We start from the raw sequence: 27,173 nt of genomic DNA, 5'->3' as shown, positions 1-27,173 counted from the left end.
CAGGTGTTCTTTAAATTCAAATAGTCTTTTTTTTCCATGGTATGAATACAACATTGTATGGCTGTCACAATGAATAGACCAATACAGACAGGTTTATAGATTACAACTAGAATTATTTTTTTCATGTCTGTCCGCTTGATGTCTTTTATGAGAAAGTTATGTTCACAGCTGTATGTGTCAATAATTAAAATAAAGGGAAAGTGACAGATTCGAAAATAATTTAGGTAATATGGTTTAGGTCAAAAGCCTTGTAATGTTACTTCATTTCATGGCTTTTACTTTAATGCCAAACATTTTACATGACCTGGTGTTTTTGTTTTATTCCTGTTTTTATTTTGTTAATCCATCTCATTTACCCTACTGTTGCATATAGCCTTTTCGTCTTGTTTTTTTAGTTTGTTTGGCTTGGTGAATGGTGTTAACAACATGATCTTATGAGCATTTGTTTTGCTTACGAATAAAGTATATCATCTGCTTCCTGTGATTTTACAAATATTTTATGTTCAACAATGTAATAATGTTTTGAAACAAGACTAGCAGGGAATTTATGACAAATGCAGCAAAAAGATATTAAGAATTTAAATGATTATTTATTTACATGCATATTAGTGTACCCTACTGTACATGTTTCCATCAGCTTTCCTGTGGTGAACATGAAGTTGTTAACAGTTTCCACTCATGAACAGTGTTTCAAAGTTTATGCAGTTCAATAAAAGTTTCCATGTGGCGTCCAGTCACTAGTTTCTGAAACATCACTTACTTTAACAAACATGAAAGGAATTACTCTTTGATCTTCATCCCACATGGAGAGACTTTGGCTAGATTTTTCTTCTTAAAGTGACTGTCAGGGGCAAGATATTTTTTCCTAATACCTGACCAACCGTGATTCAGAAAAAAACAGGCAAATGGATAATATTTAATGCAACTGAGTTCCAAAACTTGTAGGAAAGTTCATGGTGATTCCATTATTTTTTCACTACATATCAGCATATTTTAATATAATTAGTGCAGCATATCTGTCTTTGGAAGTAGGAAAAAAGCAACCTGATATTAACACACTCTCTCCACAATAATAATAATATAATAAAATTGCGAAAAAAATGAATGATGATTAAAAGCGATCAGATGGATTATTTTACATTTACACTTTTGAGACTCGGGTCTCTATGCATGGGATTCTGATGCGCATAAATTCCCATTAATTGCGCATGGATTTAGCATGCATTTAAATCAGTTCAAATCAGCACTTCCGACTTAATCAGTGTTTGGTTTTCTCGTTTCCGTGCACTTTATTCACATTCACTACATTTAAAGTAGCCTACATAAGAAATGTCTGCTATTTTGATTGAGAATGCCTGGACAAGTTGGGACACTGTGACGTGTGTCGCATTCACTTTCCCCGCACCTCCCTTCTGCATGGTGTCCACTCACTTTTTCGGGTGAGCGGGGAGCCCCTCCTCTAAATCCTGACGTTATTTAGGGTGTAAAATGGGTTGGAATCTGCTGTTAGCCTTCGCATTTTGTGTCCGGATCCTCACCGGACTAGAACAAGAAATATACGGTCCAGGACAATTTTTTAAGTGGAGGAAGCACCGCGCACATTTTTACAGACACAAGGACACATTACAGTAAAGGAAGGTTTTGATGTGGACTCACTGTGAGTTGGGATTAAATAACTTTTATTTTCGTTTGGATTTATAACTCCAAGAAAAGGTACGGCATTTTATTTGCGTCACTTTTGTCATATTATCTGCAAATATTTAAGCTTTAAAATGAAGGTGTTAAATCATTCATTTAATATAAGAGTTAGATCACTGTAAGATTTTCATACAGTTACTTTGGTGATGACTTAATGAAATGCGATTGCATGTAAATGATTAAGTTGTGAATGCTAGGCTATAAGAAAATAACTTTAAGCGTTTGTAGCATTTGCATTTTGTTTTTATTTTTAAGTGACTTTTAAGTGACAGTAAAATACAAAAAAACCTGCAGTATTTTCACATCACGAAGAGAACAGACGTTACTTCACTTCATCCTGATGCTGACTCTATACATCATTGGGCGTGACTGGTAACAGGCTACAGCTCAACTGAGCCAAATAGGGCGATACTGGTCTGGTCCTCTCTAACATTCGATACATTGACCATTACACATCATCTAAGAACTGAACGGTTAAATCATAAGCATTTGGCCAAATTCAGCTGGAGTACAGTTAAAAGCGCACCTTTGATTTGAAGGCAGTTGTGCTTTATCATGTTTGCAATGCATGCATATTACCAAGGTAGGTATGTGTAGTTAACGAATAGTCGCGCACATATTCGCATTTTGCTTTTCTGTAACAACAATAGACCTACAAACTGTGTTATTTTTCGCCGTCTTTCACCTTCATATGGTATGTGGGTCGTTTTTAGTTGTGGAGCGGCGGCAAAAGTTTGTGTCTCACCCCCCGCAGGGTATTATAGCAACTGAATACTCAAATCCGCCACCCACCCTCTGAGAGGAAACACTCCACACATGACCACCACATCGTCTGTAAAATGAGTGAGATCGCTTGAGACGTAACAGATAACAAATGTGTGGGTCATTCCGAGCGGTTTAAAACTAGATTTTAAGGAAAAATATCTGATTTATTCATTAACTGATTTTATGATTCTTCTTTTCACCATCTAGACGAAACCACCCAGAAGATGTCGCTTAATATTAAACATGTATTATGGATAATCTGCATGTATCAAACAACAACTGGACCTGGTAAGTTTTCCATGCATTTTGAACAAAGTTTAATCTAGTCATTTTACCATGCACATTGTGAATTTATGGTTGAAAGGGTGTACATTTAGTTTATGCATGCGAGATTGTTGTATATGCATGTAAAAAAGGAACGAGATAAAGTAAAACCTACAGACACATGAATGCTTGTCTTTGTGTCAGCTCCATGTTGTCTTAGCGAACAATTAAATTTCAATTAATGCAATTCAGGATCAAATATGGTGTGGAATAATGTACTTAACATATGTAACACTTTTCCCTTTTAGCTGCTAATTTAATGTAAATTTCATGAATTGGTCAGACTGTGGTGAATTTGAGTTTAACCGTGCATTCCCACAAACCATTGTTTCACAGCTGCCTTTAATGGTTTACTTCCAGGCACCCATACCTTTTAATTAGGGTTGTCTTGTAGTCTGGTGCAAACAGATGGCTTGACTTCATCACTCTGAGAGGCCATGTGAACACACATGGTGGTGTGCTGCCCTCAGGGGTGATCCGAAGCATTTCTCAAATTATTAGTTATTCTAATCCAAAAATTGTTCTTGTGTAGTCATATATACAACAGAAGTTAAATTATTAGTATCTCAATTATCATGAACACAATGAAGCATGTTTTTTTTTGCATTGCAGTGGATGAATATGTGTATAATGCATATCATATTATATTTTTCAGTCTCTAGCACATTAATGGTGATGCGTCCTGTCAGCGGACTGTTAGCTGGGAAAGTGACTCTTCCATGTCACTTTTCCAACATCCCCACCGTTGCACCTAGCAGCAACACCACTACCCTAGGAAAAGATTACCTGCGCATAAAATGGACCAAAATTGAGGGGGGCGTGGAGTCAACTGTTCTTGTCGCACAAAACGGCGTCATTAAGATTGGTTCAGCTTACAAGACTCACGTGTCTGTGCCTAGTCACCCAGAAGACATTGGGGATGCTTCTCTGACAATGGTGAAACTTCGGGCTAGTGATGCTGGAACTTACCGTTGTGAAGTGATGTTTGGAATTGAAGACACACAAGATACAGTCAGTTTGGATGTTGATGGTAAGATTTTGGCTAACACTTTACACTTAACACTCTTGTTCACTGTTGTCAAATTGTCTGAAATAAATCTGCTGTTGACAAAATAGAAAACTCTCAACCAAAGCTGATCAGATGACATGCAGATTATCTAAATTGTTTAAGTTTTCTAAAGTAGTAAACCCTTCCAAATCAGTGTGCATAAAAGTAAAATGTACTCTTATAAACTTTGCTTCTCCAAATGTCTTTCCTCTTCCTTGATATGTTGTGAAGCTGGGGCTCATCTTGTTTGAGATCATGATTTATGTATCGGTCATGTGAAAGGATGGGATGGGTCAACCCAGAACTGCTTTGGCTCTTGAATCGCAGCACCACCCTGCATTCAGCAAAGACACACTGCCATTTTAATTAGAATCATTGCTCATTAAATTAGAATTTGTTTCAAAGCAACAATTACAGGGGCGGATGGAATGTCCCCTCAGTAATATGAGTGTCCCATCACTGTTGGTTGACTAATTTGTTTATAAGCAACTTGAACCAAATTTCATTGTACAGCTGTGCAATGACTATAAAGTATTCTATTCTATTATGTTACCTGTTGAGGATACATTAATATATTTTTTTTGGAACAGGCGTGGTGTTTCACTACAGGTCCCAGTCTAGCAGATACAGTCTGAACTATGCAGAAGCTGTCCAGATCTGCAAGGATATCGGGTCCACCATTGCTACAGGAGAACAGCTAAAGGCAGCTTACGAGGATGGTTTTGACCAGTGTGATGCAGGCTGGTTAGCAGATCAAACCGTGAGGTTAGACGCAACACACACACAGAACGCACACTTAAGTAGTTGTACTTCTGTTTTACCTACTGACAAACTTCATGCAAAATCCCTGTCTTAACTCAACACTACCTAACAATACGTCAACATATTGATATCAAAAGGAAATTGCAAAAGCTAAAAATCTGATTGTTTGTTTACTCATACCATGAGAAAAAAATCCCTTTGTGAATCGTAGTGTTGATTGTGTCTATTTATTTGTAGATATCCAATCACCACACCAAGGCTTGGCTGCTTTGGGAATCTGCTTAAAAAACCTGGTGTCAGGTCATACGGCCCACGCAAGCCCACTGACACTTTTGATGTATACTGCTATGTGGATAAGCTTGAGGGTATGTTTTAACATTCAAGTTATTTCTTACAACTTAAGTCTTATAAATAAAAACAAAAAAACTAATGTGAGAGTAGTTTATTAACATTATTTGACATACTTCATTTGACCAAACCACAGTTATGAGCAAAAAATGAATATGGCCATAAACATCGGCAGTATCAAAAGGAAAAGGAAGATTTCAACATTTTTTTCTTCCAGGGATGTTTAAGTTCTTTTACTTTTAAGTTTTAAACCCAACCTTTAAAATGCTTTTTATAAGATTTTCTGATAAAATAACGTACAGTACAAGTAACTTTCAATCATCATGAACAAATGTTTCTGAAGAAATACAGAAATACAACACTGCTGGCTCAGATGTTTTTAACTTCAGGGGAGTTTCTCAAAAGTGTTTTGTTATGGAAAAGGCATGAAAACAATCAACAGCAAGAGAAGCTGGCAGATGGATTTGGGAAATTAACACCCATCTATGTTTATGGTATTTAACATGCCTCATTCCCTCATGAAAGAACATTTGGGGATGTCTTGATTGGCTGTAAATGACATGAAAACCTCTGTTCCAGTTTTTGACAGTAACACCCAGGGCTAAGGAAAAAACTCATTCTTAATTTTAAATCCATTTAATGGTGGTTAAAAAGCTTTGTATTTTTGTTCGTTTTGTGCTTGATGCTTTGGGTTTACAGCTTCTAATCAGACTGCTTATAACTTTTGGCAAACCCTTTATGCCTTGAAATCATATGACAAATGTACAATTTCGAAATGTAATGATAAATATATCTTTTTGCTTCAGGAAATGTTTTCTTTGCCCCCACTATGCATAAGATGACCTTTGAAGAGGCCAAGGCTGAGTGTGAAAGCCAAAATGCAGTGCTGGCTTCTCCTGGCCAACTTCATGCTGCCTGGAGACAAGGTCTGGACAGATGTGATTATGGTTGGATCTCTGATGGCAGTGCCCGTCACCCTGTCGCTGTACCTAGACAACAGTGCGGGGGTGGTCTGCTGGGTATCCGTACCATGTACCGCTACCGTAACCAAACAGGCTTTCCGGATCCCAATACGAAGTTAGGAGCTTACTGTTTTAAAGGTAAATATCCTGGGGTCATCCTGTATTGATGAAATTTGAATGAAAGAAATGTGTTGAAGGGAATATGTAACAGTCCTCCACCAGATTCTCTGCACTTTCAAAACACGCACAAATCCATATACATTAACTAAAGTGTACCTGAAGTACTGTGAGTGGTGTTTGAGGGCAGCAAACCAAAGCATACAATTAGAATGCACCATTCTTTGTAAACAGTGGTTGTTTTAGATTGAAATGCAAAGTATGGAAAGTTTTACATGAGCGTAACTCATTCCCCAGTGATTCACTGACCTCACTCTGCCGCATTCTGAGTTGCCGCACGTTTATGAGGAAACCAAACGGGGCTTGGTTTACAAGAGGGTTTTAACATTCTGAAGTCTTCTATGCCACTCGAGTGTTTAATAGCTACAATTCCAACTGCTAAAATGACAGATTATTGTCCGACTTTGCCTTTGCTGTTGACAGGTACTTGCACTTCTAGTATAATATGCCAATATTCCCAATAGCTTAGATGACTTCATCAAAACAATATTATGCTCCAGTTGGACATCTCTCTATCTATATACAGTACATGCATACTGTATATGCATATACCATAGTCTTAGATGAATAACAATGTTTTACTGCAAGTTCGATACATAAATATAAGTTTAGTTACAAATCTAAAAAGTGCTTAGGTATTACCTACAGTTTTTTCCGCTTGGTTCCACTGTCACAATCTCCTTACTTCCTGTCATTCGCACCAGTGCTTATCAGAGCAGACATGTGGATAAAGGAGAGAGCTCTAAATTCAGTGGGTCCCGCTAACCCCTGACCTGGGGGGGTTATCTTTTCAGCTGAGGCTAATTTAGATGACCTACCCCCTGCCAGGCAGGCCACTCACCCAGAATGACAACTATCGACTGCTGTGATAAGTAATGGACCTGGGGTTCATCCTACCCTGAACACTGTGACCCCTCTGTCTGTTTCATCTCTGTCAATCCTCTCTGATCCATTTGGCACTGAGTGCTATATAAGTGTATTCTCTTACATGGTGGGTTGTTTCTCACGTTTGTTTGCCTGTAACCAGCGTGAATTAGATACAGAATGTATTTCAAAACCTGAGGAGATACCTGCTTCAAATCTAAGTAGCCTTTTAAGACTGTCCTTTACCACATGAGAGAGGCAGAAAGTTTTATATGATAACAAATGTTGTTTTCTGCCCGTCAGCTTGGTTATGTGTCAATTTAAGAAAAACTAAAATTATTCACACCTAAGCATATAAAATCCAATAAGCAGACAGACAATACACCACATGGATGAGGATAATTTTTCTGAGAAGGAAAAAGCACCTCATGGCTGACATCATACATGGCTTAATAGAACGTAATGCAGAACAGCTGGTGCTTTGGCTGTTAGCCAAATTTATTAAAGAAAGTTGATGCTTTTAGTGTGAGTTTAGTTTTTCTCAGTAAACACAAATGGTCATCGGAAGTTCTAAACAGCGATTTGAAGCATGAAAGCTGTTTGTTTGAATTAAATTCAATTAGCAAAATAATAGAGGGCTGTAAAGACCGAACCAATGGCTTCTCATATTTAAATCCATACATTACATACAATTAAATGTTTAAAGAGCTGTCTGTATTGTTGCTAAAAATATTGTATTAATGACCAAGCCATTATTTTAATAAAAAAATGTATGAAGCAAACACAAAATGAGACAAAAATCTGAAGAGGACAACAATATAAAACACTTTGTTACTTGAGGGTGTTACAGCATTGTTTTGTACTGTAGAGGATTCTGAGCATACCCTTGTTTGTGCAATACAGGATTCAAGTTTCATAATAATCTGATAACAATAATAAGAAATATCCCATGAGATGTACTGAAAGATACGACACTATGAATGTTGAAAATGTCTTGTGGCAAAACAGAATCTGGGAATTCTGTTCAAATGATCTTTACAATATGTCACTTAATGATTTATTGAAGGATGTCATAAAAAGTATATTTATTTGTTTTATACTAGTTGGTCACTTTGGGCATCTTTATTATGTAAAAACTCTTTTGTTCTGTACCACAATATGAGGTGTTATGCATGGTTCAGTGTCTTTAACGCAAATTATTGGAAACATATTGTGACAGAATATTTTTGTTCTTTTAGGTTTTAAATTCTTATTTAACCAGTCCTCTTTGGTGGATGTCACAATCCATGATGGTACCACCATGGAGCCCAACTCCACCACAGAGACCATGGCAGCCCAGACTCGTTCTCCTGATGCTGACCTCTCTCATGTTCCTGAAGTGTTTGCTTCATCACAGGTCACCTCTGATGATGCCCAATCCCTTACAAATGCTTTTGATGGCTTGGCACCAACAGATATCCCTTATATGTTTTCTACAAGCATGGCACCACCAAAAACAAGTCATGCTTCTGAAGGTCTGGAATCTTTTGAAAATCTTTCCACGCTCGGTGTAAAATTTGTGGAAAGTGTATCCACAACAACAATTCCATATTTTGATATTAGTGAAAATGGAACTGAAATGGTGGAGGAAGAAGCAGATCTCCATGGAGATGTAGTCCGTTCAGAACCTACTAATGCAGTCCCCACTTCCAAAGGAACCCCAATGGAAAAACCAGAGGATAGCAGCATTATTGAAGTGGACACCATTCTACCTGACATTCTTCTCTCAGCCTCTCCAAGCACAAAGCCTATGTTTGCGATTGGGAAAACAGAGGAAGCTGTCTTAGTTGGAGTTACAATAGAAAGAGTTTTAGACCCAGTGGACCTCTCCACTGTAGAACCATCGGTGACCAGTTTCGTTTCAGATTCCAGACTCTACACAGTGGAAGTGTTGAACATTGATGAATTTGGGAACAAGGTTGAATCACCTTATTCTACACACTCTTTCACAATGGCAACCGAGACAACTTTTTCAGAGAGTGCTATGTCTACTGTGTTCCCTGAGTATGAAGATGACATTGTTAGTGAGAACAATGTTATGGCAGAACCCTCAGCTCACCTGTTCACCGACAATGCCACCACCCTAGAATCTGAACCAACAGAGACCTCCAGAAGAGTTACCAGCAATACAGTCACTGATTCTGCTACTGTGTCGACAGCTTATATGTGTAACACACAACCTGGAGAAACATCAACTGAAGGACTCTCAATACCTACACAAAATGAGATTGAACCATTTACCAGCTCTTTACAAAGTGGAGATATTGAATTGACAGATCGTGCTAGCATGCCACAAGATATTTCTGTGCCTGTGTCAACCAAACTTGCCGGGAGAAGTGCTATGACAACATCTTTACCTTTAAGTGGTGGAACATCACATGAGGATGCTGATTCACGCACTACACAGGCACCCAAGGAGACACAGATAGAGGCCAAGGACACCATCACAGATTTTGAATCAGGTACTACATCCTTTTCATTCAGATTTGTGTTGTGTTGACTATTTGATTGTAAATGGAAGAGCAGCTGCATCATAATCAGAGTATTATTTTAATAATTTGTTTTTAGGTTATTTACAGTGTCACAGTATTGTTTACAGTGCTGTCCAGGGTCCTGAACAATAAAGTTAAATACATTGACAGACATAAATCAGTACATACATATATATATACTGTATATATATATATACTGTATATATATATATATATATATATATATATATATATATATATATATATATATATACATATATATACCTTAATTTCAGTATAAAATTATAAATGCCTAACATCCTCATAGGTTGTTTGTTCAAGCAGCTCATTACGACCAATAGCTTTGTTTTTAAAGTTTAACTTTTATAGCTGGCTTAACATGTGATGTTGAATGTGTCTTCATAAAATAAAGATGTACAAATCAAAATGATGTTCATTTATGCATAATATGTGAACTTTGTACATGGTAACCAGCATTTTTTTTTAAATTAGCTTTTACATTTGGCAGACACTTTCAAAATGTCACCCACAGTTCATTCAAGGTACAGTACATACTGTATTCAAGCAGTATATTTGTAACCAGGGATTGAACCCATGGCCTTTGTAACAATTCAAATTAGCACACAGATGAAACTACGTAAGAAATTAAGGCAAACATTCTTATAGCATGGCCTGCTCCTGGTAGAGGCGCTAATTGTTTAAAAGCTCCTTAAAAGTTGTAGTGAGGTTATACACAAAACCTATGTGGTATGGGTTTGAAGATAGGTTGTCTTAAGTAGATGTGAGTTAAAAAAAAAAAACTCCACTGCCAATTGCTTCTGCTTAAAATTTCGTCAGTTTTTCTGTTGTCTCCAACAAATTGCAACCATATGCATTCTGTTAAGTATGTTTTTTGGATACATTTTGATTAGGCTTTTGCATGGCACTTTCCAAAATTATGTTTTAAGCTTTGCAAAGATTGTTTTTACTGACTCCACATTGTGTCCACATTACATTTAGATAGACTCTTAACTCTTTGAAACAAGTACCACATACTATATATTTTATATGCAAATACTGTACCACACATACAAAAAGTACCATAGGGTTTACCAGAATCACACACATGAAATTTTAAGCTTCAGCAGAAAGCATTTCACCACCACACTACAGGTGCAGCATTACTTGCTGTCCTGATCTGTTAATGACAGGCATGAATGATCCCAACACAGTTGATGTGGATTCTTTTAGTTCATGAGACCTGTTTACGAGGAGATGCCCTAACAGATCTGGTTTCCCAGTGTTCTCTGTAAGTGACTGTACACTTGGCAGAATGAAACCTTGGACCCTTACCAGCATAAACATAGCGGTCTTCTAGGGGACTGAAGTCTGGACACTACACCAAGGCTGATGTCATTTCTAAAGCAGAATATCTTCAGTGTTGAGAAAGCCAAGCAACCAGTAACTCATAGTGAAGGGAATATGATTGCTTTCTATGTTGGCCATACCTTAAGAAAAGCAATGCTGTGATAAGTAAAACTGAGTTCATGCTGGATGTTTCAGAGGATATTTAGGGCAGTGAAGTAGCGCTTTTAGACAAAAGCACATTTATGCCTGCATCCAGCCCGCTATGCTGGTCTTGTTTTTCAGCATGACCCAGCTTGTATTTGACGGCTGTTTTTATGTGTTTAAAATGAATCTCTTTGCTTGTAAGCTGGGCTATAGTCAAATGAGAAAGGTTTACATGTTCCCTACTTCTCTTAGCTTAACCAGGTGTCTATATATTTGAACCTCTGGCCCTGCAGGTGTTCCCGATTTTAGCCACTGATCTTCTAAGTTCTGCATTTGCGAGAAAATAGGTCCCTGTTTAACCTTAAAACAGACGTGCTGGTTAAAATCAGTAGTTGTGTGGGATGTTTAACTGATATGACCAATGCTGTGCAAGACGATTTCTGTAGATGTGGTAGATATGAAGGGCTTTAGTTTGTGGAAGTCTGTCTTCTTTATGAAGGAACAGGATGTCTGTGTTTGCTCTGATGACAAATTCACAACAAGGACATATTGATAAAAGGATCAGTTTAAAAAGTAAAAGACGGTGTGTTATGTGTTTCATACCATATTATAAACCTAAGGTCCAAAAAAAGCCCTGAAAATTTAATTTAACCAAACTTTTGCCATCTCTGTTTGTCTTCCTCTAGCTTTTACTTTTAATATGGTGAAATATATGAATGCTATGTTAAACATTTTGAGCCTAATAATGAGCCCCAGCTTTGACAATGGGTGGCTGAATATTTAATCTTTTAATCCAATCACTCTGCTCAGCTATTAATACAAATGCTTAAAGATAATCTTATATCTATCTATCTATCATTTAGAATGAAATGGCCTTAATAGCTGTTTTTTTCTTTCTCTCATCAGTAAACCAAAGTCAAATACCTTTTACAGAGATGCCCTTTCAACATTCACAGCCAGCAGTCAACCCTGAGGAACCTGATGACATTCTTTCTCATGTGGATGCTGAGCCTATCACAACTCCAATAGAAAGCTTCATAAATGGCAAGCATGAGGGAACACTTCGTCCTGAAAATGTGGTGTTAGAAGTCAGAGGAGATACATTTGGAAGTGAATCCCACATGAATCAAAACTTAACACAAATCAACGAACAGGCAACAACATTTAAATTTGAAAGTTCATTAATAGAAGCTGGTAAAACACCACATGCATCACTGGTATCAGGTTCTTCAATGGTATTCCCCTTGCTCTCCACAACCCTTGAACCAGAAAATGAATTTCTCCATGGATCAACAGTAGAAGACTCCCCTCTATTGTCACCTTCTGTGGCAGGAAGTGAAGGGGAGATTCATATAGCTAAAGGAACTATAATGCCAAGCATTTTATCCTCTCCTACAACTGAGAAAAGCTCATCTACAACACACTTAACTCTGGAAACAACAATTATTCCATTAGAGAACACTGTGGATTATAATGACACTACTGAATCATCCCATTTAGTTCATCACACAAGCACAGCAAACCCACACAACAGTGAAATGTTTAGTAAAAAGTTTACTACAGCAATTTCATTATTCACTACAACGAAATCAGACCAGGAACTCGCCACAAACATATCTGAATCAACAGGTATTGTGTCAATAGCTAGTTCAAAAGATGCTAAAACCTCAGATTATCAGACAACTAAAACATATACCAAACAGCCTATCTCCACTCCAGACTCTAATGTAACAGCTCATACCCTTGAATCCTTGAGCACAGGAAGCACAGTCACAAGTCCAGATAATGAAATATCTCACAGCTCAGTTACTACAGCAAGTATGACGGAGATAACGGAGCTATCAGCAAAGCCATCAGAGTCCATCATCACTAATGTATCAGAAACTCTGTTCTCCTCTGAACAGACAGAACATTTTGATGATACATTTTCTGAAAGCATAGTTACAACAGAAAAGATGGCAACAACAGATGGGTTGTCACCATCAAGTGTCACATCACTTTTGTTAGCGACAGAAATGTATGGTTCAGGAGATGAGACATCTGATATGATTGGCAAAGTAGCCACAACAACGAGTTCTTCAATTATAACCCAAAGTAAATCAGACCAGGAATTCACAGAGACAGCATTTGAAGGAACAGGAACAGTCTTACTACCCATCTCAACAATAGCTGTGACCATCATCGATCAAACAGCTGAAACACACACAAAACAGCCTGTTTCCACTCCAAATTCTGCAGCCCATATCCTTGAATCATTGAGCCCAGGACGGACAGTCACAAGTCAAGATGATGAAATGGAGGCAACGGAACCATCAGCAAAGCTGCCAGAGTCCACCATCACTGATGTTTCAGAGAGTATGTTCTCCTCTGCACAGACAGAGATGGGACAAATATCTAAAAGCACTGAAAGAAGCACTGTGATATCAGAGGAGATTACAACAAAAGATGTTTTGTCACCATCAAGTTTTATATCAGTTTTGTCATCCACAGACATTGATGGTTCAGGAGATGAGACCTCTCATATATTTAGCACAGAGTTCACAACATCAAGTTCTTCATTGTTAACCACAACCAAATCTGATAAAGAACTCCCAAAAACAACATCTGTATCAGCAGCTACAGCCTCAATACTTAGCTCAACAGATGCTGAGACCATTGACAGTCAGACAACTGAAACACCTTCCAAACAGCCTGTGTCCACTTTAGACTATACTTTAGCAGTGCATACCCATGAAACCTTGAGCACAGGAAGCACAGTCACAAGTCAAGATAGAGAAATTTCTCACAGCTCAGTTACTAGAGAGAATGTGACAGAGGTAACAGCAAAGCCCTCCGAGTCCACCATCACTAATGTCTCAGAGACAAAAGACGTTTTGTCACCATCAAGCTTTACCTCTTTTGCATCATCAGTAACTAATGGTTCGGGAGATGAGACATTTGACATGTTTAGCAAAGTCATCACAGCACCAAGTTCATCATATTTATACACAGCAAAACCAGACCAAGAACTTACGAAAACAGCCTCTGATACAACTGGAACATTCTCAATACAAATTATAAGAGGTAATGAGACTGTTGAGAATCAGACAACAGAAAAACATACCAAAGAGCCTGGGTCCACTCTAGACTTTACTGTAGCAGTGCATTCCATTGAAGCTTTGAAAACAGATGGCACAGTTACAAGTCAAGATGATGATGTATCTCACAGCTCAGTTACTGCATCAAGTGTTTCAGATGCAACAGAGCTATCAGAAAAAACATCAGAGTTCACCATCACTGATGTATCAGAGACTCAGTTCTCCTCTTCACAGATAGAACATGTGGATGAGAAATTACCTGAAAGCACTGTCACAAGCATAGAGAAGATAACAACAACAGATGTGTTGTTACCATCAAGTTTCATGTCTGTGTTGTTGACAGAAATCGGTGGTTCAGGAGTTGACACCTCTATAATGTTTAGCAAAGAGTTCACAACAAGAAGTCCTATATTGTTCACCACAACCAAATCAGATGAAGGACTCTCAAAAGCCACCTCTCATGCAACAGGTCGAGTCCCAATGTCTAGCTCAACAGGTGCCAAGACGCCCAACAATCAGTCAGAGGATACAAATACCAAACAGCTTGTGTCTACTCTAGACTCTACTGTGGCAATGCATACCACTGAATCTTTGAAATCAGAACATACAGTGACAAGTCAAGATGATGAACATTTAGATGAGAAATTATTCCAAAGCACTGTCACAAGCCTAGTTGCATCAGAAAAGATGACAACAAAACATATGTTGTCACCATCAAGTTTTAGATCCGATTTGTCATCCACAGAATTTGAAGGTTCAGGGGATAATAGGTCTAATATGTATTCCAAAGACTTCAAAACAACAAGATCTTCTTTGTTTAGTACAACCATACCAGACCAAGAACTCTCAAAAATGTCATCTGCATCAACAGGTACAGCCTTAATAGTAAGTTCAACAGGTGGTGTGACCATCAACGATCAGACAGGTGAAACACATACCAAACAGCCTGTTTCTATTCTAGATTCTACTGTAACAGCTCATACACTCATATCCTTGAGCACAGGAAGCACAGTAACAAATCAGTATGATGAAATATCAAAAAGCAAAGAAACAACTGAGAGTGTGACGGAGACAACAAAATTATCAGCAAAGCCATCAGAGTCCACCTTTACTGATGTATCAGAGACTATGTTCTCCTCTGCACAGACAGAGACAAGAAAACTATCCGAAAACACTGTCAAAAGTACAGTTACATCTAATGATGTGTTGTCATCATCAAGTTTCACATCCGTTTTGCCATCCACAGAAATGGATGGTTCAGGAGATGAAACCTCTGATATGTTTAGCCATGTCTTTACAACAACAAGTACTTCTGTGCTCAGCACAACCATACCAGACCAATATGATGAAATGTCTCAAAGCCCAGATACAACTGAGAGTGTGACAGCAACAACAGAGCCATCTGCAAAACCATCAAAGTCCCCCATCACTGATGTATTAGAGACTCTGTTCTCATCTTCACAGACTGAGATGAGAAAACTATCTGAAAGCACTAGCAAAGTAAAGTCAGATGAAATGACAACAATAGATGTGTTGCCTTCATTAAGTTTCACATCAGTTTTGCCATTCACAGACATTGATGGTTCAGGAGACAAGACCTCTGATATGTTAAGCAAATTCTTCACAACAACGAGTTCTTCATTGTTCAGAACAACCAAACCAGAAAAAGAACACATTAAAACGGCATCTGATGTAACAGGAACAATTTCAATGTCAGTCTCAACAGGGACTGAGACTAAAGACAAGCAGACAGCTGAAACACATACCAAACAGGCTGTGTCCACTCTAGATTACAATGTAACAGTGCATACCCGTGAATCTTTGAGCACAGGAAGCACAGTCACAAATCAAGATGATGAAATATCTTACGGCTCAGTAACTACAGAAAGTGTTACAGAGGCAACAGATGTGTTGCCACCATCAAGTTTCACATCAGTTTTGTCAATCACAGAAATGGAAGGTTCAGGAGATGAAACGTCTGATATGTTTCCCAAAGAGTTGACAACAAGTTCTTATTTTATCAGCACAATCATACCAGACCAAGAACTCACAAAAACATCATCAACAAGTACACCCTCAATACCTAGCTCAACAGGTGCCGTGACTATCAGTGATCATACAGTTGAAACACATACAAAGCTGCCTGTATCTACTCTAGACCCTACTGTAACAGTGCATACCCTTGAATCTTTGAGCACAGTCACCCGGCAAGATGATGAAACATATCGCAGGACAGATACAACTGGACAGATGGAGAATTTAAATGAGAAATTATCTAAAATCATTGCCACAAAGACTGTTACATTAGAAATTATGACAATGAAAGATGTCTTTTCACCATCAGGCTTAACACCAATGGTATCTACAGAAAGTGCTGGTTCAGGAGATGAGGTGATTGACATGTTTACCACAACCATGTCACAAGAGGACCTTGCAAAAACAGCCTCTGATGCGACAGGAACAGTCTCAACATCTCGCTCAACAGGTGCTGTGAACCCAGATGATCATACTACTCAAACACCTACCAAACAGCCTGTGTCAACTTTAGACTCTACTGTAACTGCACATACCTTTGAGTTCCTCTCAAGCACAGGTAGCACAGTCACAGTTCAAGATTTTGAACTGTCTCGCAGTTCAGTTACTACATCGAGTGTGACAGAGTTAACAGACCTATTAGCAAAGCCATCAGAGTCAACCATTGTTGATGTATCAGAGATTATTGATGTGTTGTCACTATCAAGTTTTACCTCTGTTTTGCCATTCACAGAAACTGATGGTTCAGGAGATGAGACCTCTGGCATGTTTAGTAAAGTAATCTCAACAACAAGTTCTTCATATTTAATCACATCTAAATCAAACCAGGAACTCACAAAAACAGCATCTGATGCAACAGGATCATTCTCAATACCTATCTCAACAGGTGCCGACACTGTTGAGAATCAGACAAGTGAAACACATACCAAAGAGTATGTGTCCACTCTAGATTCTACTGCAACAGTGCATTCACTCGAATCCTTGAGCACAGGAAGTACAGTCACAAGTCAATATGATGAAATGTCTCAAAGCCCAGATACAACTGAGAGTGTGACAGCAAAGCACTCAGAGTTCACCTTCATTGATGTATCAGAGACTCTGTTCTCCTCTGCACAGACAGAACATTTAGATGAGAAATTATCTGAAAGGACTGTCACAAGCACAGAGAAGATTAAAACAACAGATCTGTTGTTACCATCAGGTTTCACATCTGCGTGGTCCACCGAAATTGATGGTTCAGGAGATGAAACCTCTGACATGTTTAGCAAAGTAATCTCAACAACAAGTTCTTCATATTTAATCACAACAAAATCAGACCAGGAACTCACAAAAACAGCATCTGATGCAACTGGATCAGTCTCAACAGGTGCTGACACTGTCAATACTCGGACAACTGAAACACATACCAAAGAGTCTGTGTCCACTCTAGACTCTACTGTAACAGCAGATACCCTTGAAACCTTAAGCATAGGAAGGACAGTTACAAGTCAAGATGATGGAATGTCTCACAGCTCAGTTAATACTGCGAGTGTGACAGAGGCAACAGAGCTATCAGCAAAACCATCAGCGTCCACCATCATAGATGTTTCTGAGACTCTGTTTTCCTATGCACAGACAGAACATTTAGATAAGAAATTAAATGAAAGCACTGTCACAAGCACAGAGAAGATAAAAACAACAGATGTGTTGTCATCAAGTCCAACATCAGTTTTGTCATCTGCAGAAATTGATGGTTCAGGAGATGAAACCTCTGATATATTCAGCAAAGAGTTCCCAACAAGTAGTTCTTCATTGTTCACCACAACAAAACCAGACCAGGAGCTTAAAGGGACAGCATTTGATGCAACAGGAAAAGTCTTAATGCCTAGCTCGAGAGGCGTTGATACAACTGACAATCAGACAACTGATTCAAATGCCAGACAGCATGTGTCCACTCTAGACTCTACTGTTACAGTGCATACCCTTAGCACAGGAGGCACAGTCACTAGTCCAGATGATGAAATATTCCACAGCTCAGTTACTGCTACAAGTGTGACAAAGACAACAGAGATATCAACAAAGACATCAGAATTCACACAATTTGGTAGTTCAGTATCAGTCACTCCCAGTCTAACTGTGATTTCTCCTCTGAGCACAAGCAAAATGTTTACATCATCTTTTTACAAAATTCCTAGCAAGCACACAACAGCTTCATTTGTAGATGCAGAAGATGACACAGCGGATGATGAAGGATCAGGAGAGCAGTTTTCACAAGTATCCTCTATCATTAATGTCTCTTCAGCAGCCATCAAAACACAAGCTAGTTTTTTCACAATTCCTCTGACTAGCACTGCTTCAAGTCCCATCAAACCTGTCTTTGAAGACTCTGGTATCACAGAAGGTAACCACGAGGCAACTCATTCAGAAGACTCTAGCAAAGAAGATAGAGTGACTCTAACAACTAAAACATATGATAATTATACTGTGGCCACGGATGAGGCTGAAATCAGTGAGGCTAACAACACATCAGAGTCAGAGAACTTTGAAGGTTCTACTAAATCTACATTGCTGTCCAGCACAGTCCAGACAGCAGTCAAAGCGTTCGTTAATGAACATATTAGTGACCTTACAGATGAAAATGAAGCGAATGAAGATTATGGGTCTGGTGGTGAAATATCCCCAGAGGTTCTGGAGGCAATTCCTTCTCGAGCCACACCATTAGAAGACATAACTACAATGGTATTTACACAACCGCAGAAAACTGTTTCATATTCAAGTACACCTGCTCCAATGCTGTCAAGCACATCTGATCTGTCATTTTTTGAGAGCCAAAGCACCCTAAGACCAAATACGTTAGAAACAGACTTGGATGGGTCAGCATTTTCAACCACGGACAATGATCAAAAATTTACCCCACCAGAAGAATCTACCGATGAGACATCAGAAACACCATCAACCAAAGCATACGAAGACCCAACTGTAAGAACTGATGAGGCGGAAATTTACGAGAATGGTGTCTCCAGCATTGAATCCATAACTGCTACTACATATTTTGTGAGTCAGCCATCTTCATCCCCATCATCCTCCCTCCTACGCTCCACCAAGCCAACTGTTACCTTCACAACTTCAGTTTTAGAGGATGGCAGTGGTGATATAGTAGAAGGCTCAGCAGAAGGTGATGAAGCAGAAGATGAAGGTTCAGGTGTTGATACAACTCCCCTAACATCATCACCTTTGCTTTCAAGGAAATTAAAGGCAGAGACAACTGTTAGCACAACATCCTTTGGTTTAGCCAGCAGAGAAAATGACAGTACAACAACCACCACACCTGAAATGCAGAGAGCACTTTCAAATACTCTAGTCTCAGTGACAGCAGAGACAGACCATGAACCTTCTGTTGGTCTCTTTACAACCTCAAAAGCCAATTTAACATTTGATTTTGGTGTAAGACTCACAACATTAGTTATATCACAGGGTCCGGTGTCCATGCCTACCCAATCAGTCTTGTATAAGGACAATACTGATCAGCAAGTAACAACTGTAACTCCAACAAACACAGTCTTAATATTATCTGAAGATGAGAAAGATGAGGATGAACAGTTTCCAACAGTAACAGATAGTATGAGAGATCATAGCATCAAGCTAGACGTTATCACTGAAGAAGACATTATCATTGATGCAGATGCTGTGTCGATTTCAGAACTGTCTTCACCTTTTAACCCTACAATTATTACAGAAGAAGCTGTTGGATTAAGAGAAATTGTCATAACACCACAACCTTCAAGCATTATGACAGAAGAAACAGATGGTTCTGGAATAGGTGGCACTGAGTTGAATCAGTTATATGGTACATATGAAAGAGAAGGAGTATTAGTTCAACAAACAACATCATCACCAGATATCCTGCAAAGCAGTTTAACATATGAAGATGAGGAAACGCTAGCAACACAAACTCCCAAAACTACCAGTGTTGGTGTTCCTGACAACTTCCAAGCTGGTCAAACTTCCATAGAATCTACTGAAGCTACATTGAAAAAACAGACTGAGCATTTCTCAGAAAATCCAAATAAGATTACAAACTCTGAACAGATAGAAGTCTCACCTGCATCAGATTTAACAAGCACTGCATTTGTCAATATTGATGTCACCCCAGATCAGTTGTTTCTCACTGGTTCAGTGACAGGATCTATGGATTCACAAACCACAAGCATGTCTGAATATGTTAAGACAACTAAAAAAACAGTGACAGCTGATATAACATACTTCACGGATGAAACAGAGGACCCATCGAACGTTGTATCGTCCACCTCTGGTACTACAAATCAATCATTTTCATCAACAGATTATGCCTCTGGTGATCAAACAATTGAAATGTTTACAGAAGGTCTGACTGAGTTAGCTCCATTGACAGCGGAAGATGAAGATATGTCCACTTTTTCAAATCTTTCACTGTCTCCATCTGTGGCGACAGATTTTGTGATTAACTTAGCAACAACTCCTTTGCCAAAGGCAATATCAGTAACTGATGGAGAGACATATCAACAAGCTTTGTCTGAGATGACAGTTACTCATAAGCCCCAGACAAATATCGGGACAAATGAAGAAGAGCCATTGACCTCAACAACAATTCCAGAATCCCTATTTTCATCATCAGAGTTTTATAACAGTACTGAGAAAGAAACAATAATGGAAACTCCACCATCTACACACATACCAAGATTGAATGATCAACCAACCAGCACTCCAAGTTTAAATTTCTCTGAGGAAGGGGCAGAAAGCATAGTTGATTATGACACAATATCAGAACCTTACAGTGTGGAGTCCATGCCTGACTTCATTAACAAAACTGAATCCACAACAGAAATAGACATTGAAAATAAGACTAGTTTAGAGAGTAGCACAGATGATGCGACAAGAATAGACAGCAAGACAAGTTTTGAAGCTACTTCAGAAACAGAAATTGACATTAAAGCGACTGCCTCATCAAAACCTAAGGTCAGTTCAACCAGTATAGATGACAACACGCATCCAGAAGTTATGAGTACTGAGCTCCAGGTAGTCACATATGGACCTATTTCTGCTGCTGTAAGTGAAGTTGAGAATACATCACAACCCAAAGATGATACTGGACTCATATCCACTGCAAAACCTGAATATGAGGGTTCTGAAATGTCCACTAGCTCAAAGGGCAGCCTGGATGAGGTTTCGATCATCATACCATCATCTGAAGAGGTTCAGACGGTCATTATGTCCACTGCAACAACTTCACCCATATTTTGGACACCTGATTCTGTCAGTAAAGAAAATGCCTCAAGGAAACAGGAGGTAGCTGGTCTGATTGAGGAAGCAATAAACCCAACAACCGAGATTCCAATTCAGGAGCAAGAAAATTCTGAGGCCACCACAAAAGATCTTGGATTCATAATAACTGGGCAGACATTTGACATTCCTGGTAAGATGTTAACACCGTATTGAAGAACATCATAACATTGTTTGTTATTTTGTATTTACAAAACATCTTTTCCCCTCTTGCTGTAGGTGTTCACACCTGTTCTGAAAATGTTTGCCTGAATGGTGGTTCTTGTGTAAAAATGGGTGGTGCTCAGATGTGCAGATGTCCACCTGGATACAATGGGGAACGCTGTGAAAAAGGTAAATGCTGTGTAATTTCAATGACACATAACACACCAACATTACATCATTACCCAATATGCAGGAGAGCAGATTTTGGCTTACGTTAACAACTTATTATTTACCTTTTACTTTATTAGATTTTGATGAATGTCACACAAACCCATGTCGTAACGGAGGAACATGTATTGATGGCCTAAACTCCTTCAGCTGTCTATGTCTACCAAGTTATGCAGGAGCACTGTGTGAAAAAGGTAATATTTGTACCATTGCATGAATCAGACTATCCACTAAGAAGATCGTTCTTTTTTCTTCTGGTTTTCGTATTAATGGACGTATATACACTGGTGAGATTATGTCTATTTAAAAAAACATGTAACATATAGATTCTATTAGCTGAAAGGCGTAACCTTTAATCTCTTAGGCCAACTCACATCTGGTCTTCGTCAAAGTTTAAACAATTCAAAAGTAACATCACAAGTTGTAAATGCATTACTTTCTCAAGTACTGTGAGTGCTCCTCATCTTAATCTTATTGAACGTTTCATCAACAAATACAGACTGGAGTGTCTCCTGCATCAATGTGTCTACACCGCAGAGAAATGCTGTTATCACTCAGTGATTCAGCAGTGATTCAGCCTCAGAGTCGAAATGCTCAGACAGCTGCAAACCTTCTACCAAAGAAAAAAAACAATACATAAGGAATTAGGTTCTTATATCTGTTAATGTGCAAAAGGTTTAGAAATCACCACCAGTAATTTGTTGTGCCAGGGCAAGTATGAGCAGCCCATGGCCAGTCCACAAGCTTTCAGTCTGACTGACACTACACCCATAACTTGCTAAATCTTATGTTGAAATAGTTTAAAATGCTGATTTTGTAGTCATCTCTGAAGATTTGTGTACTATGCCAGACATAGTCATGAGAACCAATAAACCACTGATTTAGTAAAATGCATACCTTGAAAATCCCAAGAGTGTTTTACAACCTTTTTATAACCTCTTTACTCCAGTATACCTCCTCAGTCCTAAACAATGCCTCAGAGCAAAACTCTCCATACATCTTCTGTACACATGCGGATGAAATTAGATTACTGATATGATGGAAGCATGGGTGCAGCTCTTACTCTGAAGGATCTTGATTAAATGGCATGTAGCTTGAAATGGGGCTGAGAGGGAGTTCCACAGTTCATTCGACTGTGTTCTGGTAGGCTACCTCAGTTGGTAGAGCATTGCATTAGGCAATGTCATGGGTGTGATTTCTAGCGAACATGCACCTGCCTCATGCATAATATAAGTGAGGAAACAGCAACTAAATCAAAAGAGGTTTGATTCATTGTATTGATCAATGCAGGTTAAGGGTAAGGGTAAAACCTGCATTTTAGGGTAAAAGACTAATGAAAAGATGATAGTAGATAATATGAAGTACCTTGGCTGTACTGTTTTCATGTGTCATTTCAATCGTTCTTAGTCTTAAGTATAAGTAATAAGTAATATTATTAGTAATGCACATGTTAAACCCCCCCACAGACACGGAAACATGCAGCTACAGCTGGCACAAGTTTCAGGGCCACTGCTACAAACACTTTCCTTATCGGCGTAACTGGGACACAGCAGAGCGCGAGTGTCGTCTTCAGGGGGCACACCTCGCTAGTATTTTTTCACATGAAGAGCAGCAGTACATCAACCGTGAGTAACCAATAAATCAAGTTATACATCAACAACTCTCATTACACTTTCATGCAATATGTAATATCATGCTTATAAGCCTTAAGAATCAAACAGAGGCTACTTAATAAAGTAAACAAGACTAATCTGACAATAAGTAAATAGTGACCAAATGTTTCCCTTCCCGTATATACAGGAAGAGTGATGCATAAGGCCAAAAATTCTCTTCACTTCAAAACAGTAATATAATAAATAGTTTCTAATTTGGCTAAACAATTGACCTCAGTATCTCTCTCCTTTGATAGGCCTTGGTCATGACTACCAGTGGATTGGTCTGAATGATAAGATGTTTGAGAAGGATTTCCGGTGGACAGATGGTAGTGTTGTGGTAAGATCGTTCTTCATAACTTACTGTACAAAATAATACATTCTACAAAAATTTGGAAATTGTCCTTGTTACACTTTATTTAACAGTGGCCGTGTAACAGTGTAATTATGCATATAAGTACTGAGTGACAAAAATGAATTACATGTACTTACTATAGGGTTATAGGATTAGGGTTTGGTTTAGGGTTTGTTACATGTAATTATGCATAATTTATAGTAAATACTATAGTAAATCACATAACATGCGTTACACGGCCACCGTTAAATAAAGTGTTACGGATGGAATTAATACAAACATGTTAGTGGACATGAAGACGAAGATTTTGCATCGAAAGCATTGTGTTAGCAGCACAATGGTCATAGATTTGATTTACAGGGAATACACCTATGATTGAAAACAGTAGTTTGAATGGAACGTAAATTACATTGTGTAAATTGTATGATTTGCATTGGATTGAATTGTTTTCTATCCAATAAAAAAGACTATTAGAACTTTTTGCTATGATTTATAGCTGTAAAGAACAGCAAGACACAATAGGAGACAAATGTGAAAAATGATTTGGTGGTGGTTAGAGTTGTTTCTCTATTGAACAGGAAAGTGGCCAATTACTGTACACCTTAAAGGCATTTGGTTGTAACTGGGCTTACTTCAAAGATAACGACAGCACTTTTGTAAGGAGGTGGGGGGCCTGGAGGGTAGGAGATGGAAGTTCCATCTCTGGAAGTTCTCTGAGGGCTGAAGGATCAAAATAAAATCAGGGAAAAGGGCAATCTGAAAGGTGTGGACAGGTAATAGAAGAGAAGGATGAGCAGCACCTGGAATGGGCTGCATGACAGATAATTTAGACCTAAAATGGGGCTCTTTGATAATATGTGATAGTTCAATCCTGCATATAGAAGAGGGGAGTTTACTGTGTACCTTTTATATAATAGTTAAATAGATTACTTAATAAAATTGACTTTACTGTAGTGTAGTGTATTTTTTGTTCTGAGGGAGAGGTCATACGGTCTGGAATGACGTAAGGTTAAATTATAGCAATGGATTTCGATGAACTACCACTGAAGATGCCCAGAGGTTCTAAAATGTCATTACTAGTGTTTCCAAGCAGGAAATGTACATTCCTTTTGTAAGTGTATAATAACAGGACAAGCAAACCATGCTTTGAAGACATCCACACGATTGCTGAAAGAGTGTTGCTACATAGACATGAATCTCAGCTGCTGTGATCTCAATTCAAGGGCTCAGAGAACTATTAGCTAACCTACAACTATCTATTTGAATGACACACTTTCTGCTAATCCTTCATATAGTAATTACAGTTTTGGTAGAGCTTTATGGAGTTTGCACCCCCTGCTGGAGGTCAGTCCTTCCCAAATGTTTGGAAACTTTTTTATATTACCTCATATATTATTTGAAACCATAAATATGACCTGGGTAGAGGGTGTTCCAGTAGCTCACTTGGTAGAGGATTGTGTTGAGAGGGTGCAAAAGGGGTTGGTTCAATTCCCAGAGAACACATATACAGACAAATTGTATAGTTTGAATGTGTTTTATGTGTCTCACAAATCTGTTAATGTGAATAATTCAAACCCTTTAACAGAGTCATACTGTACCCTCCAAAAATACAGTGCCGTCAAGCAGTGTGACCAAATGCTTGTTCTATTAGGTCATACCACTTGTCTCAGGTATACCCATATTCTTCCCCTGTAGCAATATGAAAACTGGAGACCAAACCAGCCGGACAGTTTCTTCTCTTCGGGGGAAGACTGTGTAGTAATGATCTGGCACGAGGACGGTCAGTGGAATGATGTTCCCTGCAACTACCACCTCACCTTCACCTGCAAGAAAGGCACAGGTTAGTGTGATAGTTGCATTGGGTTGTAGGACTTACATGATCCAAAGTGAGGTTTTGGGTTAAATACAAAGGGTTATTATATTATATATATTTGCCATTCTCAACAGTGTCCTGTAGTCAGCCACCCCTGGTCCATAATGCTCGCACATTCGGATTGCCGCGCCCACGCTATGAGATCAACTCCTTGATCAGGTATCAGTGCATGGACGGCTTCATCCAGAGACATGTCCCCACCATTCGCTGCAGAGGAGATGGCTTATGGGATCTGCCCAGGATTTCCTGCATGAGTCGTAAGTGTTCTGTAAAAACCATTCCATGAGGTTTTAATAATAATTGTCACGAACAATTAAAAAAGACTCTATTGTAGCCTGTTGAAATTGGTACTTTAACTGCGCAAATATAAGTATGCATGTAGAGGATTTATAATTTCAAATTAAATCTGTTGGTTCTCAAAGATTTTAATGCATCTGTGTTTACTTTATAGCCTCCAACTTCCAAAGGAGATATGCAAGACGATATCAGACATACAATCTTTATCGCCATCAAAAGAGATCTGCAGAAACATCTGTTGATATACACTAACGACACCATGGCCATGGTGCATTACACTATCGGACAGAATGATAGTTACTAACACAGTTAGTAACACAGCCCATAAGCAAGGGTCCTGTTAATATATTTTATAGAGTATGACGGACCTGCCTGTTGGGTGAAAGAAAAGATTATAAAAAGGATGAGAAAAAAAAACATTAAAACAGAGTGGGATATCACTGGAACCAGTGCCTTTTAAATATTTTTGACAGTATTTTAAAGAGAGGATTTTCAAAAATGCATTAAGGACCTTCAGCTGGCATCTGAAAAAAAGGGACTATTTGATGTGCCTTCCATCTCATTGCTTCAATCTGGGAACACACAGTGTCTTCCAAAAATCCAAAATCCAGCCGCAAATTTATCAGAGCTACAGTAGTGTACATTTCATTAGCTGCAATGCTGTGGATTGGTTTGCTATCCTACCATTATTACATTATGTTATGACAATGAAATTAAAAGCCATGTAGATTTATATTATTTATTCTCTGTTCCATCCATTTTGTAAATTCTCCCTTTTTCAATCTAAAAAACTAAGGAATTTCACAACTACTTCAATGTTTTTTCTTGGTTGATTTATCTACTTTAATGAGAACGTACAGTACTTTGTACTTAAAAAGACTTGAACAAATTCCTTTCTTACAAGATAATTTATTCCTTGTGCTGCTCTGTGTCTTCTCATTGTTTTACTAAAGCAGAACGTGCTAAAAAGAAAACAGGGTCAAACTGCACATTGTCAGAATTTTAAAACATTAGTATATATACATTTTATGTCAACAGCTGTCATTGATGTCACTAATATAAATATCTGCTCATGTGAAATATGGATTTTGTGATGACATTTGGGACGGACCAAAATATTATTTTCAGTAATAGCTTAATTGACTTGTGCTTAAAAAGTTGTTAATAATGGTCACCCATTTGTTTAGTCCCAAGCATTTGTTCTTTTTTTGGCGAGTTGACTTCTGTCCGTTTTTGTATTTTTTT

The 27,173-nt window shown here is 38.4% G+C and overlaps 1 protein-coding gene across 1 annotated transcript; it reads left to right on the top strand.

Moving 5' to 3' along the window:
- The first annotated feature begins 3,450 nt into the window (after positions 1-3,450).
- Positions 3,451-27,173, top strand: vcana (versican a). The gene is made up of 11 exons (XM_056746612.1): positions 3,451-3,817; positions 4,426-4,600; positions 4,835-4,962; positions 5,752-6,045; positions 21,599-21,712; positions 21,832-21,945; positions 23,218-23,376; positions 23,661-23,743; positions 25,454-25,598; positions 25,706-25,888; positions 26,083-27,173. Exons 1-11 carry the CDS (start codon positions 3,457-3,459, stop codon positions 26,178-26,180), a joined length of 1,854 nt encoding a protein of 617 aa, XP_056602590.1. The 5' UTR covers positions 3,451-3,456; the 3' UTR covers positions 26,181-27,173.

The sequence above is a fragment of the Triplophysa dalaica genome, chromosome 4 (assembly GCF_015846415.1).
Source record: "Triplophysa dalaica isolate WHDGS20190420 chromosome 4, ASM1584641v1, whole genome shotgun sequence".
Lineage (NCBI taxonomy): Eukaryota > Metazoa > Chordata > Actinopteri > Cypriniformes > Nemacheilidae > Triplophysa > Triplophysa dalaica.
The sequence above is the reverse complement of the archived record's forward strand: the minus strand, read 5'-3'. Positions and strand labels throughout refer to the sequence as shown.

What these genes read in the sequence shown, in the direction of transcription:
- vcana (XM_056746612.1), top strand. Translation starts at nt 3,457, where the DNA reads ATGGTGATGCGTCCTGTCAGCGGACTGTTAGCTGGGAAAGTGACTCTT. An exon ending in AGAGCAGCAGTACATCAACC is followed by an intron (nt 23,377 to 23,660) that starts GTGAGTAACCAA and finishes CTCCTTTGATAG; the next exon opens with GCCTTGGTCATGACTACCAG. An exon ending in GGACAGATGGTAGTGTTGTG is followed by an intron (nt 23,744 to 25,453) that starts GTAAGATCGTTC and finishes CTTCCCCTGTAG; the next exon opens with CAATATGAAAACTGGAGACC.